At 40.0% G+C, this 16,814-nt stretch overlaps 1 protein-coding gene across 4 annotated transcripts in view; it reads right to left on the reverse strand.

Annotated features, from left to right (window-relative positions):
- Positions 1–3,233: 3,233 nt before the first annotated feature.
- The window catches only part of LOC135204828 (uncharacterized), a 63,301-nt gene continuing 49,720 nt past the window's right edge, over positions 3,234–16,814 (reverse strand). For 2 of the 4 annotated variants that reach the window (XM_064235025.1, XM_064235026.1), the window contains exons 2-10: positions 15,825–16,021; positions 13,119–13,312; positions 12,665–12,890; positions 12,258–12,394; positions 9,539–10,778; positions 7,683–9,280; positions 5,955–6,291; positions 5,437–5,672; positions 3,234–4,649 (exon numbers count right to left, since the gene is read on the reverse strand). In XM_064235025.1, coding sequence (XP_064091095.1) covers positions 4,481–4,649; positions 5,437–5,672; positions 5,955–6,291; positions 7,683–9,280; positions 9,539–10,778; positions 12,258–12,394; positions 12,665–12,890; positions 13,119–13,312; positions 15,825–16,016 — 4,329 coding nt within the window. In that variant the 5' untranslated portion in view covers positions 16,017–16,021 and the 3' untranslated portion in view covers positions 3,234–4,480. Of the gene's footprint in view, positions 4,650–5,436; positions 5,673–5,954; positions 6,292–7,682; positions 9,281–9,538; positions 10,779–12,257; positions 12,395–12,664; positions 12,891–13,118; positions 13,313–15,824; positions 16,022–16,814 lie in introns of those variants that run through there. The other 2 variants (XM_064235027.1, XM_064235028.1) reach the window with 2 other exon arrangements.

The raw sequence follows: 16,814 nt of genomic DNA on the forward strand, positions 1-16,814 counted from the left end.
TCTAGTTATCCAATATCCTAAAAATACCATTTTCTATAAAGACAATTTTTTCTACCCGAAGAGAAAAAACGTTAAAAAAGTATTTTTAAATTGGATAAACTCTAGCAATCTCGTCTGCCCCGCGACTAAATCCGTCATCATTCCGTAGAATGGCTGATGTCTGGAGGAAAGGCAAAGACAACATATTTACCTTAACCGTCAACTTATCAATAAAGTTGGCTACTACTTGTGAACGTCATCAATAAGACTAATATGGAAACTGAGATATATTTACTAATGGAATTATTTTATACAGAAGAATTTCTCCTCAACATTCATGGCTTGAATCAAGTCTAGAATGACTACTGGCCTGAGCTACAGGTACAGGTCAATAGCTACATACATGAAGTAATGCTCCGAGCCTTTCTGTAATCCATAACTAAGCTACTACTTTTACTGCACAACAGATAGATGGTGCTGTCATTAATGTCAAAAGATGTCAAAGTTATTGATTGATTGGTGTAGTACGTGGTGCGGAAAGTGAAAAACTTTTAACTCATAATATTTATTGTCCTTCTGCAGAGATTTCAGAGACCTGTGTACGTCAGCCCTGCCTACAAGAGAAGGTGTCACTTCATTAATGAAATCCTATGGTACTACTTCTAGTAAGACCTCTATAGGAATGCTTTTCTAAAATGGAGAAAAAATAAGGACTAGGGCGAGAAAGATCTTGCTTGTTGAGGAAGCACTTTCTCCCATCTTGCGTCTTCTTGCTCAATCTCTCTCTCTTTTAGGCATGCATACTGTTTTTCCCTAAGTGGAGTACTACATGAAACATTCTTCAGAACATAAGAAGAAGAAGAAGCACCAACTCAACAGTCAGGAGAACAGAAAGACATCCTGACTCAATGGGATTACAAAGCAAATACAGGTCTGGAATCAAGACAGTTTTGAACTACAGGTATTCTGAATTACATACAGAGTTAGGAAATAAATCATTAATATAAATAAAGTGTAGACATTCAGTTGCTGTAATAAAAACTATCTTCTGCCAAAGACTCCTCCAGAGAAGGAGTTTGGACGAGGGATTATCTATAAACTATGGCGAAAGACTTCCTTTAGGACACTCAAAGGCTCATCAGGAAAAAAGCAAAATGTTTCAAAGCCATTTTGAACATTTCTTCTATGGACTATTCTTCTCATGAATGAACAGAATTCAAACGAGGGTCAAAACGATCAACTCTTGGCCGAAACGAAAGAAGAAAACTGATTTTGGGGTTTGGGGTTTTGGGGGTTGGGGGTGTCACCGATGAGACTTTGAATCCTTACACACCTATCATATACTCTATGATATTCTTCAACATTCACTTTGTACAATTATTTACACTTATAAAGTTAAAGCTGAGGAGGAGAAAGACAGGGAGGAGGAAGCTTTTATAAATACCTGATGGTCACTTCTCACCTTCCTTGAGACTTCTTCACTGCCACGAGGCCCAGTTATCAGCCGGAGTTATCAGTTATCAGCCGGAGTTATCAGTTATCAGCCAGAGTGCCCTCAGTAGTATTACAAACGGCTATTCAATGCCTGTTGAATCCACGGAACCAGAACTTCTATGACAACTATAGCAGTGGGATAATTGCAACATTTGGACTTTGAATCTACACTTTTAGTTTCGACAAGAACTTTTTTTTTTGCTTTCACAAGCAATATAGGAAGAAAATAGGGAGGATTCCCTTTTCCGTGACGGATGACTCCGATGTATAGAATTTCCACTGTCTGCACAGACAGGCATTTCCTGTCTGTAACTGGGTCTGATTAATGAACACACACACACACACCTGGCATCTGGCAGTAGGCACTGTTGGATCTCAACTGGACCTGCAACTTGGTAATATTTGGTTGATGTGATGCATTCTGAACAAAGTAAGTAAGAAATATTATGGTGATGGATGAATCAAATCTCTTTTTGAACCTAGTAAGTACGAATATTATGGTGTAGGATGAATCAAATCTCTTTTTGTGCCTATTATCTCAAAGGAAATTATGAAACACAGTGACAGGACTTCAAGAAACTGGACTTGTTGAATTTGACCTAGTAACAATAGTAGTAGTAGTCAGTACTACACTACCGTCATTTGTAGCAACTGGAGATAGTATGATTCGACTCTTCCAAACGTAGTATGTATTCCAGTGTGGATATGAAACAGCAATGTTACAGAACTTCGGGTATTATAGTACAAACGACGTAGTATCTGAACATTTATGCGATATGTTTAAAATGGTTGCATGAAACCCATCTACAATATTGAGCGTTACGTCTAATCGAGAATTCTTCAGTTTTCTTTATACACGATAGCACAGCAGCAGCTCTACATTTCCGTTTCCTACTGGAATAAAATAATAGTTAAATACGTAGTAGTATATAATGTCTTTATCAAAGAATGATATACATAGTAGCGACTACAGTATAGTACAATGTTACTGACTTGTGGTATATGTATACGTATACCAAATACAAATTCTGTAGTATTTATTCCTTGCAGATTGTGGGTTGGTGAACTGCGCTATCTATCTACAGTCATTGAAATATGCTGAAATGACAGTTGAATAAGATTGGGAACACTTTCTCTTTTGTTCATCAGAGAGAGAGAGAGAGAGAGAGAGAGAGAGAGAGAGAGAGAGAGAGAGAGAGAGAGAGAGAGAAAAACACACCAAAATCATAACTCTCAGGCAATAAAAGTAATGCATACTTCCAAAAATCTTTAGAATTTCCATCTGCATGCACAATGGATCAATCAGTATTCACTAAGTTTTATCCACATCAGGTTCTTTGCACCGATGTTCTGTTCTAAACAAATGTTCATTTGCCATTCTGAATCAGAAACAAAATTTTCAAGTCAGCCAGAAAGATCTTTGACAGTAAATAAATAAAAAAAAAGTCCACTTACATTCTCCATAACTTCATTCCATAATATTCAATATATAAAAAATCCTTTTCATAAAAGCACAATGTAAGACCTACTTTATCTACCATTAATTAAATAAATAAAATGAAAACTTGTAAAAAGGAAAAATAATAAAAATGACATGACAATAGTACCCTCGACAAGAGATTCTGCTGTTCCGCTACAGACGTTGTTCTTCTGCTGAAAGCGACTTCTGCCTCTTTGGGAGAGAGATACTATGCACCAATAAAAGTGAGCAGCGGAAGGAGGAAGAAGAAGAAGAAGAAGAAGAAGAAGAAGTCATACCACTTTGTCCAATCATTCATGATACGTACATCAAAAACATATAGTAATATATTATAGGCACGTTACTGAAGTGTTGTCCCTGTCTTCATTGCAAGCGCGTTGCTGCAAGGAGGAGAGACGAACGAAGAAGAACCAGGCTCCAATAGCAATGCTTGCTTGCTTGCTTGCTTGCTTGTACGACAGGGACCACTCTTGATATTTATTAAGTAAAATATTTGCGAACAGCCTAGGATTACTTTTGATAATGTTAGTTCCACGAAACTGTGTGCACATAAATGCCATGCATCTTTGATAAAAGCTAAAAATGTTTAACAAAAGACAAAATGAAAATACTACAGTAGTCAAATATATAATATACAGCATAACATAAATTTCTCAGAAACACTTTCTCCAATAATAATTCCTAAGCTTTCATGAAAAACAACAAACACTAAAGATTTAAAAAGTATAGTATACTACTCTAAAGGCAATACTGAGATCAGCATCTAAATAAGTCATTTAAAAAGAGAACTATCACAAGACGAGACGATAGCGTCTGTCGCACCTTCGACCAAGTTTTGTTCCATATTGATGCATGCTCGCTCCACTGGTATTATAGTACTATATAATCAAATGTTTTGTAGTAATGCATAGCCAATGACTAAGCTCTTCTGAAGAGAATGGAACCGAATGAGAATATGATGATGATGATGCTGTTTGGTAAGCCAATAAAAATATCAACACAAACATTCTATACAAACTGGATCACGCAAGGGCACTTTGAGTCAAAACCACATTTCACTTGTCCTTAGCAACTGGAAGCATGAGAGTTTGATCATCAAATATTCCTGGACACCCATCTGGCAACCCTACACTTGTGGCAGTTGTTGATACTTGTTGAACAAATACTTTAGATTCAGCAATATGATCACAATTACGTACAATTTTCTTTTCTTTTTTCGTTTTTGTTTATCTTTTTCCGGAAGGGAGGAGGATGGATAGATTCACGCTGGACATTTTCCAATGATGATTCAGAATTCACATTTCTATTTCTCTTAATTAATAGTCTCTTATTGATTTTTTTATTTTTCTTTTCAAAATATCAGTAGGAGTACTATGTATGGATTGTTCTATAACAAGCTTTTAATTAAAAATGTTGCGTCCACCATAATTTTCACAGTCATCAGAAAACTACATGGCACTGTTCATGTCTTCCTGTGTTAGCAAAATGGCAGTATTATGTAGTAAGTATTGGAGACTGAATTTCTTCTTACTTCCTGGGAGAAAATTTAGGATTCGTTGGACCATGGGTGAATGAGCGCAGTTCATAGGGGACGCTGGTTTTGTGCAGTGTGGCAGCATCAGCATCGCTCTTTCGGAGGATCAACATGCGAATATCTGTATGGAGGTAGATTTTGCCAGACTTGGAACTGACAAACCTGCAGAGATTAAACCACAGAGGTAGAGTCAGCATACAGTGTCGACCATCTCTTAAAAAATACTACTACGTATAGTGCAAAATGCAGAAAACCATCTCCAGTCTACAAGATAATAGTACAAGATACACTCAGTTATACTCTTAAATACAATAGATTACTGATGAATGTTTCATTCACATACACAAATCCTGGAAAGTAAAATCAGTGTATAGTTCTGTAGTCACAAACTGAAAGCAAGGGTATCGGCTCCAATTTGAAAACTTGTAACTCAAGTAAGGTGTACAGTTCACAGAAGTATTGTACTGTACTTTGTTCTTCTCGTAACAGGACAACAAGTTAAATTTTCAAACATTCTCCTTAGCTATGCCATCAAGCAATCTGCGCCAAATCCTGGTAAATATCTTCATTCAGTTGTGTAAACTGCCTTACATGGTGCTCAAAAAACCGCAATAGTATTTACCTAATCTCAATTCAGATCTCTAACTTTATAGGAAAGAAAACTTTATGTTGATCTTGCATAAAGTTTGATAAGAAAGGTCAACACAAGAACAACTTTAGGTATTTTGTTTGCTTTTTATGCAGCCATGAGCTTACCCAGACGAAGTTAGATAAATGATGTGATAGAGACCTCCTTCATAAAAGCCAAAATAATCTTCATGCATTTATTACCTTCTAATGTAAAATATTGCATTTTCTTGACATTATACAAAAATGTGGAATCATTGATAGCTTTTATAACTAGTAAGCTTATGTAATGCAAAGGAAGAAGAGATGGAGACTAACTAACCTGAGATGTATGAGGTAACGGAGCCATTGATGAGCATTGTCATCTGCATCACTGGCCCCTACTGGCATGTTTAGCGTACGCTGACGGACAAACGTACGCGAGTTGGGCGGCATATCTGACAAATCATACATTACAACGAACATTTTCACCACTGTCCCGTGTGGGTTGAACAATGTAACCTGTACAGTGCCTTTGCTGGGGACATGGTAGCCTTTCTTGCCAAGATTGATGTGACCCTGCAGAAGAGAAGACGCTTTGATTATCACCAACTTGGATAATGGCCATGATCCGCTTTTATCGAGACTTGGTGGCATCAGCGCCATAATGGTTAATGGCAGTATTTGCTTATCAGCATCCCTACGAGAATGGAACCCCCACCCCCCCGACGATAACTGTACAGGGACTGCCTGTACGTACATGAAAAACATTTCCTCCCAAAGTAGAAATCAATATGAATAGTACTATTCCCATACAAGACAAAAGACCAAAAGTGAGAAAGAAAGAAGAGCATCACTCACCATGTACGGAGATGAGATCTGATCATTATCACAGAGTGTGTAGAAAAAAACTGTCACTGGTTTTGTGATGCGCTTTGGACAGAAGGCTCCGGAGGCTGCAATTTCTGCCGTGAAACCCTGGACAGTTGACACAGGCTCCAGTCGACCGTTCAGGACGCACTCCTCAAAGCTGCCCAGGAGGTTTGAACACGTGACAGTAGCTGGCGCGGACATCGACAGTTGATGCAACTTGCGAGCGCTCTTGTGTTCGTGGCATACTGCGTGCATCTCTATAGTATATGCCTCTTCCTCTTCGGTATCACAGGCGTACAATGCACTGCAGTGGAACGATGTCGATCTACAATTTTTTTGCAAGTGGTCAGTGAGGTAAGACAGGTCCCTATTTTACTCCATACGCTATATAGGCATGCAGGCTGGAGGACTTTGAAACTGTGGACTTCACTGGGAGTGAACCAGTGAAGCTCATTTCTTTAGACAGAAATTCAAATGGGCCAATTTGGTCGTTTTGGGGGGAAAATTTCCACAACCGAGATTAATTCCTGCCAAATTTTGCAGTCAGTAAACAATTTTGAAACAGAACATTGAAAATTCAATCTATAACCAATGAATCACAGAATTGTTTAATCTTAGAAACTGTCTGAAATTAGGTGACAAGATACACTACGTTTCTTCGTACAGCGCCGTATACAGAAAACCAATGAAAAGCAAAACAGAAAATACTGGAGTTGACAAAAGTGCAGTAAGTTGTATCACAACTTTTACCTGTGACTTTTGTACGAGGGAAAACTTAAAATTCAAATAGTGATATTTATTGACCAGAAAACAAGTCAGGATGAATACATAGACATAAAAATTATATCAGATATAGAAATAAGTGTGAAGCACAAATGTGATTATATAATTAATACTGTATACAAGCACAAGTAATGAGGTGAGGGTGGTAAATCTTAAATACTGTACAGTACTTGTGATGTAAAGACTAAATCAAAGAAGAATATTGTCAACTAGAGATAACATATCTTCTAATGAGGAGAAAACTGGCAACAACATCGTCACTGATTTATGTGAGATCTTTGGAGGTACATTGCTGTGAAAATCTTAAAGACGGTACTACTTCAAATGGGGAAACAGAAAAATTTGTCATCAATAAAAGAAATGTTTTTAACAATGGAAGCGAAGATGAATAGTGGAAAGCCCCAGGACCTTCAGGAACAACTAATGTGCCAAAAGCATCTTGAAAACATGATAATGATGAGCAAATAAGAATATATTATTACTATATATTATTCAGAAACGAAACCTATTCATATGGAAAAATCCCACAGGAGCCATCGACTAGAAATTCAAGCTTTCAAAGAGTATCCAGGTGTTCATTAGGAACACGTAAGAGGAGGTGAAGGGAAATACATAAGGAAGAGATCCCACTTATTACAAAAGAAAAAATGATTTAATAAATTAATTAATGGATAAAAATGTATTACTGTACATCACAACATAGGAAAGTCTTTAGACCAGAAGTTGGGCAAAATGATGAAAAAGAAATGCATATATATATATTACAATGTGAAATTATAGAGGTATATATATATATGTACTGCTAGGACATCTGTACCGTCGTTTTGATGACAATAAATCTCCAGACCTGTACCGTAGTGTAAGATTTGCCAGTTTTCAGAGCAGGACTAAAAAGACAAAGAATACTACTGTAATAAAGTGAAGGCACAATACCTCTTTATTGCCGCTACACTGATAAGGCTGGAGTCGTAGTCAAATCGCTTTCCCTTTCTGAGTGGCGCCGGAGAGGACGTAAGGGGTAGCCCCGTCTTGCTGTGGAACACCATGTTCGTCGCAGAGTCTAAGGAGCGGCGGAACTGAGCCTTCTCGCTGGCAGATGGAATAGTGACACCTTTCATGTTGCAGTACTTCTCAACCTCATCATCCTCACAGATTAAGTCATCTAGTTGCATCTCTGTGTCATTGCTGCCAACTTGCTTCTGGTCATCTTCTATCTGCTTGATTTTCTGACCTGTCTCAAGCTGCACAGGCGACTGCTTCGAAGCATCTCCTCCGTGGTCATTGCCGTCTAAAATGAATGGCCTATCATCCTGAGAATTCTCCTGAGGTTGTGATGGATGACCCCGCGTCATCAGGTGTTTGAGCAAGCTCGCACTTTTGACAAATCCTTCTCGAGTCTCCCTCGAACGCACCACGTTGTTCTCCTTGCCGGCATCTCTGCCGATCTTCCAATCACTCTGGTCCAAATGAGATTTTGCGATGCTAATTTTGGATGGTATTTCTTCCTTGGCTTTCTGATGGACGTGGGTTTCCTCATCATCATCTTGGAAATTCAAGACTCTCTTTGCTGTCTCCTTTGTGGTGCTGGAAGTGGCATTTGAATGGCCTGTCGTCATATGCAGCTGCTGCTCTCCCGTAATGTCTTGATTGTACTCATTTTGGATGCTAGATAATATTGCAACAAATGGACTCTTACTCAGCGTATGTGATACTTGCTTCTGTGGTTGACAGTGGAGGGCTTTGGCTGGCTCGCTACAAGCAGTATAAAAGTTCGTTTTCAGTGTAATCTTTTTAGCTTCAACACACTGTTGGTTTTCAGTTTCCCTGTATCCTTCTTCCAAACCATAAATAATTCCCTTTTTCATTAAATCACTATCATTATCACAAGCATTATCACTACAAACTCTGGTCCACAATGGCTCACAACTATCAACTAAAGTCTTACAACTAGGAATATCACATGGTTTCTCACTACTAAGCGCTATGGCTTCGAGAAACTGGTTTTCGGGACTAGAGGTCAACTCCTCCTGCACATCATCCCCTCTACCCCGATTTTCGTTTTGGCACCTTTCACTCTTCCTGTGCTCGGAACATCCCCCCAAGGATGAGAGATAGTTTGGTCCCATTTGGCTGCTGCTCTTGCAACTCCTCCTCGTCGTCGTCGTCGCTGAGGGGGCTTCACCCGCTTCCCATTCTCTCGTCACTTTCACAGAATCAAGAAGCCTGAAGTGGCCCTCCCCCTCCAGCCTCTTTCCTCCTTTGTCTTCCAGCATTTTTCTCTCCATTTCTTGACTAGCCCACAACTGCTTCTCTGCTTTCATATCAGGATCTAAGCCTAAATGTAAATTTTTCATCTCAGAATGACCTTTAGGAGAACGAACTTTCGAATGGCTCCTTGGGCTGTTACTAGACTGTCGCAAAACACTCAAAATTTCCATAGTTTCCTTTGGAGTTAGGTCAAAGTTGAACTTGTTACGGAACAAGCGGCTAGGACTAACATCACCTCTGTGTTTCATTTCTTGTTTAATATCCTGAAATACAAGAGAAAAGAGTGAAATGAATCCCTTTTACAATACTACTTCAATTATGAGCAATTTGTTTTTATATCTGATACAGAAATATAATCATAAGCTAAGTCTACGAAGGAGTATGTTGTAGAATTTGACATTCTACCTGAACACAATTAGGACCTTTTATTCATTTCAAAGTCTGAGACAATCATTTGAACTTAGGAGACAAAAACTAATCAGCAGAGCTGCACGGGAACGAAAAACGAAGTCAATACCCACCTTAGAGTGTAAGTGACACGAACTCTCAGGTTCCTTATCACAGACGTCAGACAGATCTTCCATGCTGGAACACAAATGTTTGCCAGTGTGTGAACAGCAAGGCCTCAACTGATCATCTATCACTTTTGGAAGCATCTTCTCTGTTTTACAGCGCTTCTCACTCGAGGAGGAGGATCCCCGCTTCAGACCGGCGCTGACCTTCCCGCTGCCCTTTTGGGTTGGTTCTCCAGAAAGGGATTCTGCCTCCCCTGGCAGCTGTGGAAGACAAGCACTGCTTCCATTATGCCCATTCTTCTTGCACTCCCATTCGCTCGAGTTCTCGTCTTCCTCCCGATGCTGCATAGACCCCCCTTGTACGCTGGAACTACTACTTGTACCTTGGACATTTTTGGACATTTCAGAGCAATCTCCTCTGGGTTTAAAACTGTAACTGTAATCAGATTCTGAACACCCGTCGCTAAGCAGCCTCGTGCTCTTGTATCTCTTGGAGGGTCCAACATAGTCTCTGCTTGATTCTGCCTGATCGTTGTAGTACTGATACTCGGGGTAATTTTGATACTTGCCCCCCCTCGGTGATAAGCTGCCTTGCTGCTGCTGCTGCTGCTGCTGCTGCTGCTGCTGCTGCTGCTGCTGCTGCTTCTGAAGCTGATCAAAGTTCAATGACTGGAGGTTGTGATGGGAAGAATGGGGCTTTTGCAGATGCAACTGGTTGATAGACTGCGGCTGTGACAAACACATCTGTGGACGATTATAGATGGGGTGTGGCCTCTGAAAATGTTGGCTGGGTCCGGAGTAATCTATTCTATAAGGACAATGTTGCATGTGATGGCTTGACTGCTGCTGTTGCTGATGTGGGGGGGGGATTCCACTACTGGAGGGACACACTGAGGAGGCCAGAGAGGTCGGATGGAGATGAAGACTGACAGGAGGAACCGGGTAACGCGCCTGAGTCCAAGAAAACGGGTGACGGGCTAAACTTGGTCCCAGTGGCATTACATCTGGAGGCCTGCTGTTGGGAGGTACTGGGTGTCTGTGGCGACATATCAAATGCTCAGGAGTTTCTAGGGAAGGAGACCCCGACCGCACGGGAGACTGGTAGCGACGAGGGAAACGAGTGAGGGAGTGAGGAGGATCCAGCAGACTCTCCCCTAGCTGTGTGTCCGGCGATTCGCTTCGACTCACACGGGTGTTCTCTGCCAACCTGGCTTTCATGACACTTCTCCGCAAATCTTCCTCACCCCTGCAAATGTTTAGGCGCATTAGTTTGAAGGAATCTCAGATCTAAAACTGGCACTTTTGAAATGCCAGAAATAGAAAAACAAATAAAACTGGGCTGGTAAATTGTTAGAAAAGTCTACTGGATGCAATCCACACAGAAGGCAAAACAAAATACAGTACTGTACATTAAAACAAAATTTGTACAGCTCAGCATGAATGCCTGAGCAAGTGCGACACAGAATAAGAAAGAATAAAGTATTAATAAAATTGTCATCAAAAAATGACAAAAATTCCTAAACAGCAGGATTACAACTCCAAGAGGTTTGAGATTTTTGTGGGTAAGTGTTGAATAATAAAAATGCAAATATAATCACAGAAATTTACAAAGGAACACCTTAGAGAAGCTAAAACTATAAAAGGCTATTCATACTACACAGAAAGTGCACTGAATTTCACTGAGGAGTTTTGACTACATATACGTACTGTATGTAACTTTACGCTTCATGCACAGTACCAGGAGACAAAATTTGGTAAAGTAAACTAGTTCACTTACATTTCAAAAATTCAAGCAAGCAAATGCCACTGATATAGCAACATTAAGAAAAAACTTTTGCAGTATTACTTCAAAATTCCACAATGAAAAATCTGAACATGTACTCTACCAAAATAGTAATAGTATATATTTGGAAAATACAACTGCTTGATCATGGTTACCAGAAAAACTTCCAAAATATTGCCTCTATACATATTAACCTGAGCCAGACCAAAGCAAAATGCAGAATAAAAATGAATCCAACACCCTGGACCCTGGAGGGATAGGTACGACACCCCACTAAAAATACTTATAACTGACCATTCTAAGAGTTTTATCATAAAAAATGCATTTACTTACAAAAACAAAACAATTAGTGAATATTTCTCTATAAAAACTTCTGTGACCAGGCAAATTGTCTGCAAATAACGCGGATAAATGTTCCACAGAAAAATCCGCTAATAGGTGAAGCCACAAATATAAAATCCTGAAGACTACAATGACAATGATCAAAGGGAAAGCCAGGTATTACCTTCAATGTTAAGCATAAAATGCACCATACTTGAAAAGAATTACAAACTCATACAGATGAAAAAATAACAAATACGATTCTGAATCTCAAAGACACAATGAATTCACAAAATGAGCTAATGTATTTGAAATGATTACCGTTTTTCCAAGATGAAAGAAAGGCTCTCAGTAAACGAAATTCTCAGAAAAAATATAATTACAATTGAAAGTACCTGATCGAAAAGACACCAAATGTTTGAATATCATCTTTTTTTCACATTTCATTACTGTAAACAATGTTATGACTTGTAAATATCATGATCACAATTTAAGTGTGGTTTTAGGAGTTACGTCAGCAACCATCAACCTCTACTGCAAACCCACACAGTTCAAATCTAGCACCATCTGCCATACAAATGGCCGAAAGAAAAAATTAAACATATTTTAACTAGGACTAACCTTGCCATCTCAGTTTTATTTTGAGAACAAGAAGGAAGACTTTCATCTGATGTCATCTCCTCACAATTGTCTTCATGTGGCTCGTAGCAGACAACCACTGGAACTTTTTCGCTCCGAGGTAAGGAACGCACGGCCACCTAAAAACACGAGAGTTTCAATATCTGCAATTCAAACATACTGAAACGAGACTTCTTGAAATCTATAAGTAAAATCTCAACCCGTGAAAGTTGTTCAATGCAAATGAAAACGATTTCATCCAGTAATTTGTTATTCCACGAAACAATGTCTCACTTTACTTTTTTAATTTAGTACTGTACTAGTTACAATGAGTATAGTGATGGATTCGGCAAAGATCGGGTTATCCATCAATCATGCCCTTCACTACTCAACCCCAAAGGAATCCTCACCTTGATCGAAGTATCCTGACCCATGTAAGCCAATGGAAACACATGTTCTTCTGCTTCTTCTGTAAATTTAGAACAAAAGACAGGCGAAGTAACTGTCAGCCTATACAACACATTTGGCGGCCGCCGGCCCCTTGACACGCTCAGCCAAGCCGAGAGTTGGGAAAAGTGCAGAAACGACCTCACTGCTGCCACCAAAGACCAACCAGTTGCCGCAGCCTCTGGGAGTCTGTTGAAAGGAAGAGATTCAGTTTTGGAAGAGATATGCACCATAGTCCCATCACCAAAGAAAATGCTGTAGTAGTACCTTGTGCGTATATATATAAACTTTCAATCTGACTGAGCTATCATCCAATTCGTAATCCCTTTCCTCTCTGAATCATTTATCTATGAATGGCTTCATCTACATTGCATGATGCTCATTACACATAGTAATAATGGAGAACTGATGTCATACCTCCGATCATAGATAGTAAAGTTCCACTGTTCAATCAGCCGAAGGTTCTGCGAGGGAGCGATAGGAGTATCGAGGGTGGTGGCTAATGCTGCCCCGTGCTGACATTCAGGAGCAACAAGCACCTCTAGGCTCACTCCAACACCAACACCCCACATCACCCGCAGCTGACGCAGCAAGGATCCAGCTTGAACACACTGAGAAGCATATATTTATATATGTACTACTTGACACACTTACGGAAAACATGATAAGAGGCAAAAATTGCTACAAATGTCATCATTACAATTTACAACCCTTTTCCAAGGTTACGAATGTGACCAAGTTTGATAGTTACTTATGATATTCATTCTAAATAGTCAGCCTTTAAATTTTTATAATACGTATAGCCTTTCAAGGAATTATGTACCATATTTAAGGAACTTCTGAACATGTCAGTCTGTAATACATAGAGCAGTCAGTCTTACCTTATTTGCAAATACTATACAGGTAAGATTGATCTAAATTACAACTTGATCCTCTGGATACCCCCATTGACACCAGGCAAACGTCAATATATGATTTTGAATTTATGTTTCCAATTTTTTTTTAATATATTCAAATTAAGTCCAGGCTTCTAAATGATACCAAAACCAACTTAACACCATGGAAATTAATTCACAGCCAGCAATAAAAGAAAGATTTACAATCTGTAATTGCCCTATGTAATTTGCTGGAGATGTATTTTGAAGGGCTAACGAAAACTGAACGTGCTTTCTCAAAAGCTATAACACTTCACTATTGTAATCAAAACTCAGATGAAATACAAATGTTTGTTTAAAGCAATTTGATTTTTTCCTGGGTACACAAACCAAAGCCTTTAATACAGAGTACCTTCAGTGGATACGCAAGACGGCAGCTGATGAAACTTGGAAACCCACCCCCCCCCCCCCCGCCCCCATGGTGAAGATAGGGTTGAAGGGGGGGGGGGGGGGGAGGGGGGGGGGGGGGGGGGAGGAGAGGGGGGAAATGCCCTTATTCTACCCAAGGTATTTGAGCAACTTTTTCCTTCGCCCACAGGAACAAGGGGGTGTGGTCGAGAGAGTTAGACTGACATAAGACTTTGGTTTGTATACCTAGGATAAATAAAAAAAATTTGTAACTTCTTCCTGCATGGGTACAAACCACTGTCTTTATTCAGCAGACTTACCCCATAGGAGGGGAGGGGGGGTAATCCCTGCAACTGACAAGAGCTAATTCCTCCAAGAAATGCCAGTCAGGGATGACACGACTCCCAGTCATGTCAACTTGATCCTCCAACTGGTCTGATGAAAAGATTGGTGGGGGAAATAGGACCCTGGATTTGACTGTCCGATGTACAACAGGGTACTCCTAGCATGGAAAGAATTAGGCCTCCCATAGGAGATTTCATGTCAGCGAGTAGTTCAAATGTAGATACTGATAATTACCAAGTAGCGAAGTTCTACCACATCACCGCTTTCCCCCTTATTAGCCCAGATGCTGCTCTTATGAGGGTAAAGATTAGTAGAAGAGTCCAACTGCTCAACATTCACACCTCCAGATTTATACTGTACTGAGCTTATGTACTCACAAGAGATAGCTGCCATCAGTCCTAAGGAGAAAGTATCCAAGGACTTATGGGCAAAATCCCTCAAATAAAATGAGGTAGAGGTAATCTGTCTCCATGTCAAACTCCTGCCCTCATTACCTGAAACACCAAGAAGTTCTTCCAAAATATGAGGAACAGGCCCATGCACCTTTGTGTGCTCTCGAGGGGGAAGGAAGGCCAGCACGGGCCTGCTTGATCACCTTGCAAAGACAGCAAGAAAGGGTATACTTGGACCCTCCTTCTTACACCTACCTGTGTTAATGAAAAGTTTCCTACACTCAGGCCTCAGAGAGTGGATCATTTTTAGGTACGCAGGTCTACCAAGGTAGGGAACATGAAATGACCAGAAGGTTGTCTGGCACTGCTCAGATACAAAAAGCACTGAAAAGTAAGAAAATCAGAGGGCTACCCGTCCAAATTCAACACGCACAGCAAGAGGGATGGGTCTGCTCTCTACAGTTGCTAAAGAAACAGTGACCACATGTTGTACCCTTGTTCCCTTATCTCAACGACTGCATTAAAGCACACTTGCTGAAGATACTACTATACATAAATGACAATGGTTTGTATATCCTTAGGAATAAATAAGAATGACCATACATATTTGGAGGCAGTCGGGCTGTGTTCTACGAAAATGAGTGCGTCAAGAGGGTCTTTTCATAAATACTGGGAGGAAAGATGATGAGATGGCATAACAAAAGTTAACACTCAGGATACAGAGTACACATGAATGACTGCGTATATCTAGAGTCAAGTATGGTTTATCTTTGAAACTGCCTCTTTCTGGGGGGGAAACGAAACACCGGTTTAGTAATGCCAATGTCAAGGATGATGGAGCATTTCTGGATGATTTTACTAGAAACCACAACTACATTTCAGATCTATTGCAGCCATTTTTTACTAAAATCCCAAAGAGAGATCTACCTGATCTCTTTTCATATTTTAGGAATTCGGTAACACATTCTCTCAAAGGTTAATCTACGGAAAACTTTGCTGTGCGTCTTCCCGTCTATCTTTCTCTTGATTTCTTGAAGCCTGGACTGATGAGAGCACCAAGGTTTCCCGTTCCATAGGCCTCTAAATAAGAGAATAATACTTACCACGTGATCATTCTGGTCGCAGTTGTGTTTATGCTGCAACTGATGAGGCAGTGGACAGTGGGGTCCTGCATGGTAGCCCCTCTCTCCCCCTGGGGTTCGTCCCTCCACTACAAGGATGGCCAGAGCGGAGAACACCTCCCACGGGTCACCTGGTCCATGACCACCAACTTCTTCCACACTACTGGATCGCATCTTTCCTGCAAGATAAGAAACATCGTGTTACAATAATAATGGCTGAATTGTAAGTTACCTTTTTCACGCACCAGCAGTGTATCAAACATCCCTACTCAAGTTGCAGCATTCAACCTCTTTTCCTCTTTATCTCCTCCTCCTCCTCCTCCTCTGTCTCCCCAAACCTTTCAGAATGGTCTCCCCTTTTCATCGACCTTATTAAACCTCCATTCCGTCTTGGTGGTCGTACCATCCAAAACAATCAGACCTCGTACGTTACCATACATACGTACACACTAAACCATCTCCCACTTCTACTTATTCTCACCATATATCTCACCCAGTCAATTCTTTTCATTCCACATCTGCTATGCCCACGATCAGTCATTTCCCAGCTTCAACCTTTTTTTAATTTTCATTCCCATTCAACACCAACACCTTGACTTCCACAGAGTGGATTAGTTTCCCATAGACACTACATACTCTCCCATCTTCCTAATTTTCTGTATACACCACATGCTGTTCAACTGAATTCAAACGTTTCTTGAAAGAATAACACAGTTATGTACTGCACACAAATATTTATACAATATAGGGATACCTTTAATTCACTTAAACAAAGAATGTACTGCAGAATGGAAGGAAAACAAAGGAATGTAGTTCAATGTAATATACAGACAGTCCTCGATTATGACACTTTTCAATTATATTCATCAGAAATTATTTCCAAGTTTACGATGCATGTTCCAGGGTTACAACACCAATCTGATGGACGAAATGTCTCCAAAAATGCAAAATAATCAATATTTGAAGGTTTTT

Source organism: Macrobrachium nipponense, chromosome 47 (genome assembly GCF_015104395.2).
Source record: "Macrobrachium nipponense isolate FS-2020 chromosome 47, ASM1510439v2, whole genome shotgun sequence".
Lineage (NCBI taxonomy): Eukaryota > Metazoa > Arthropoda > Malacostraca > Decapoda > Palaemonidae > Macrobrachium > Macrobrachium nipponense.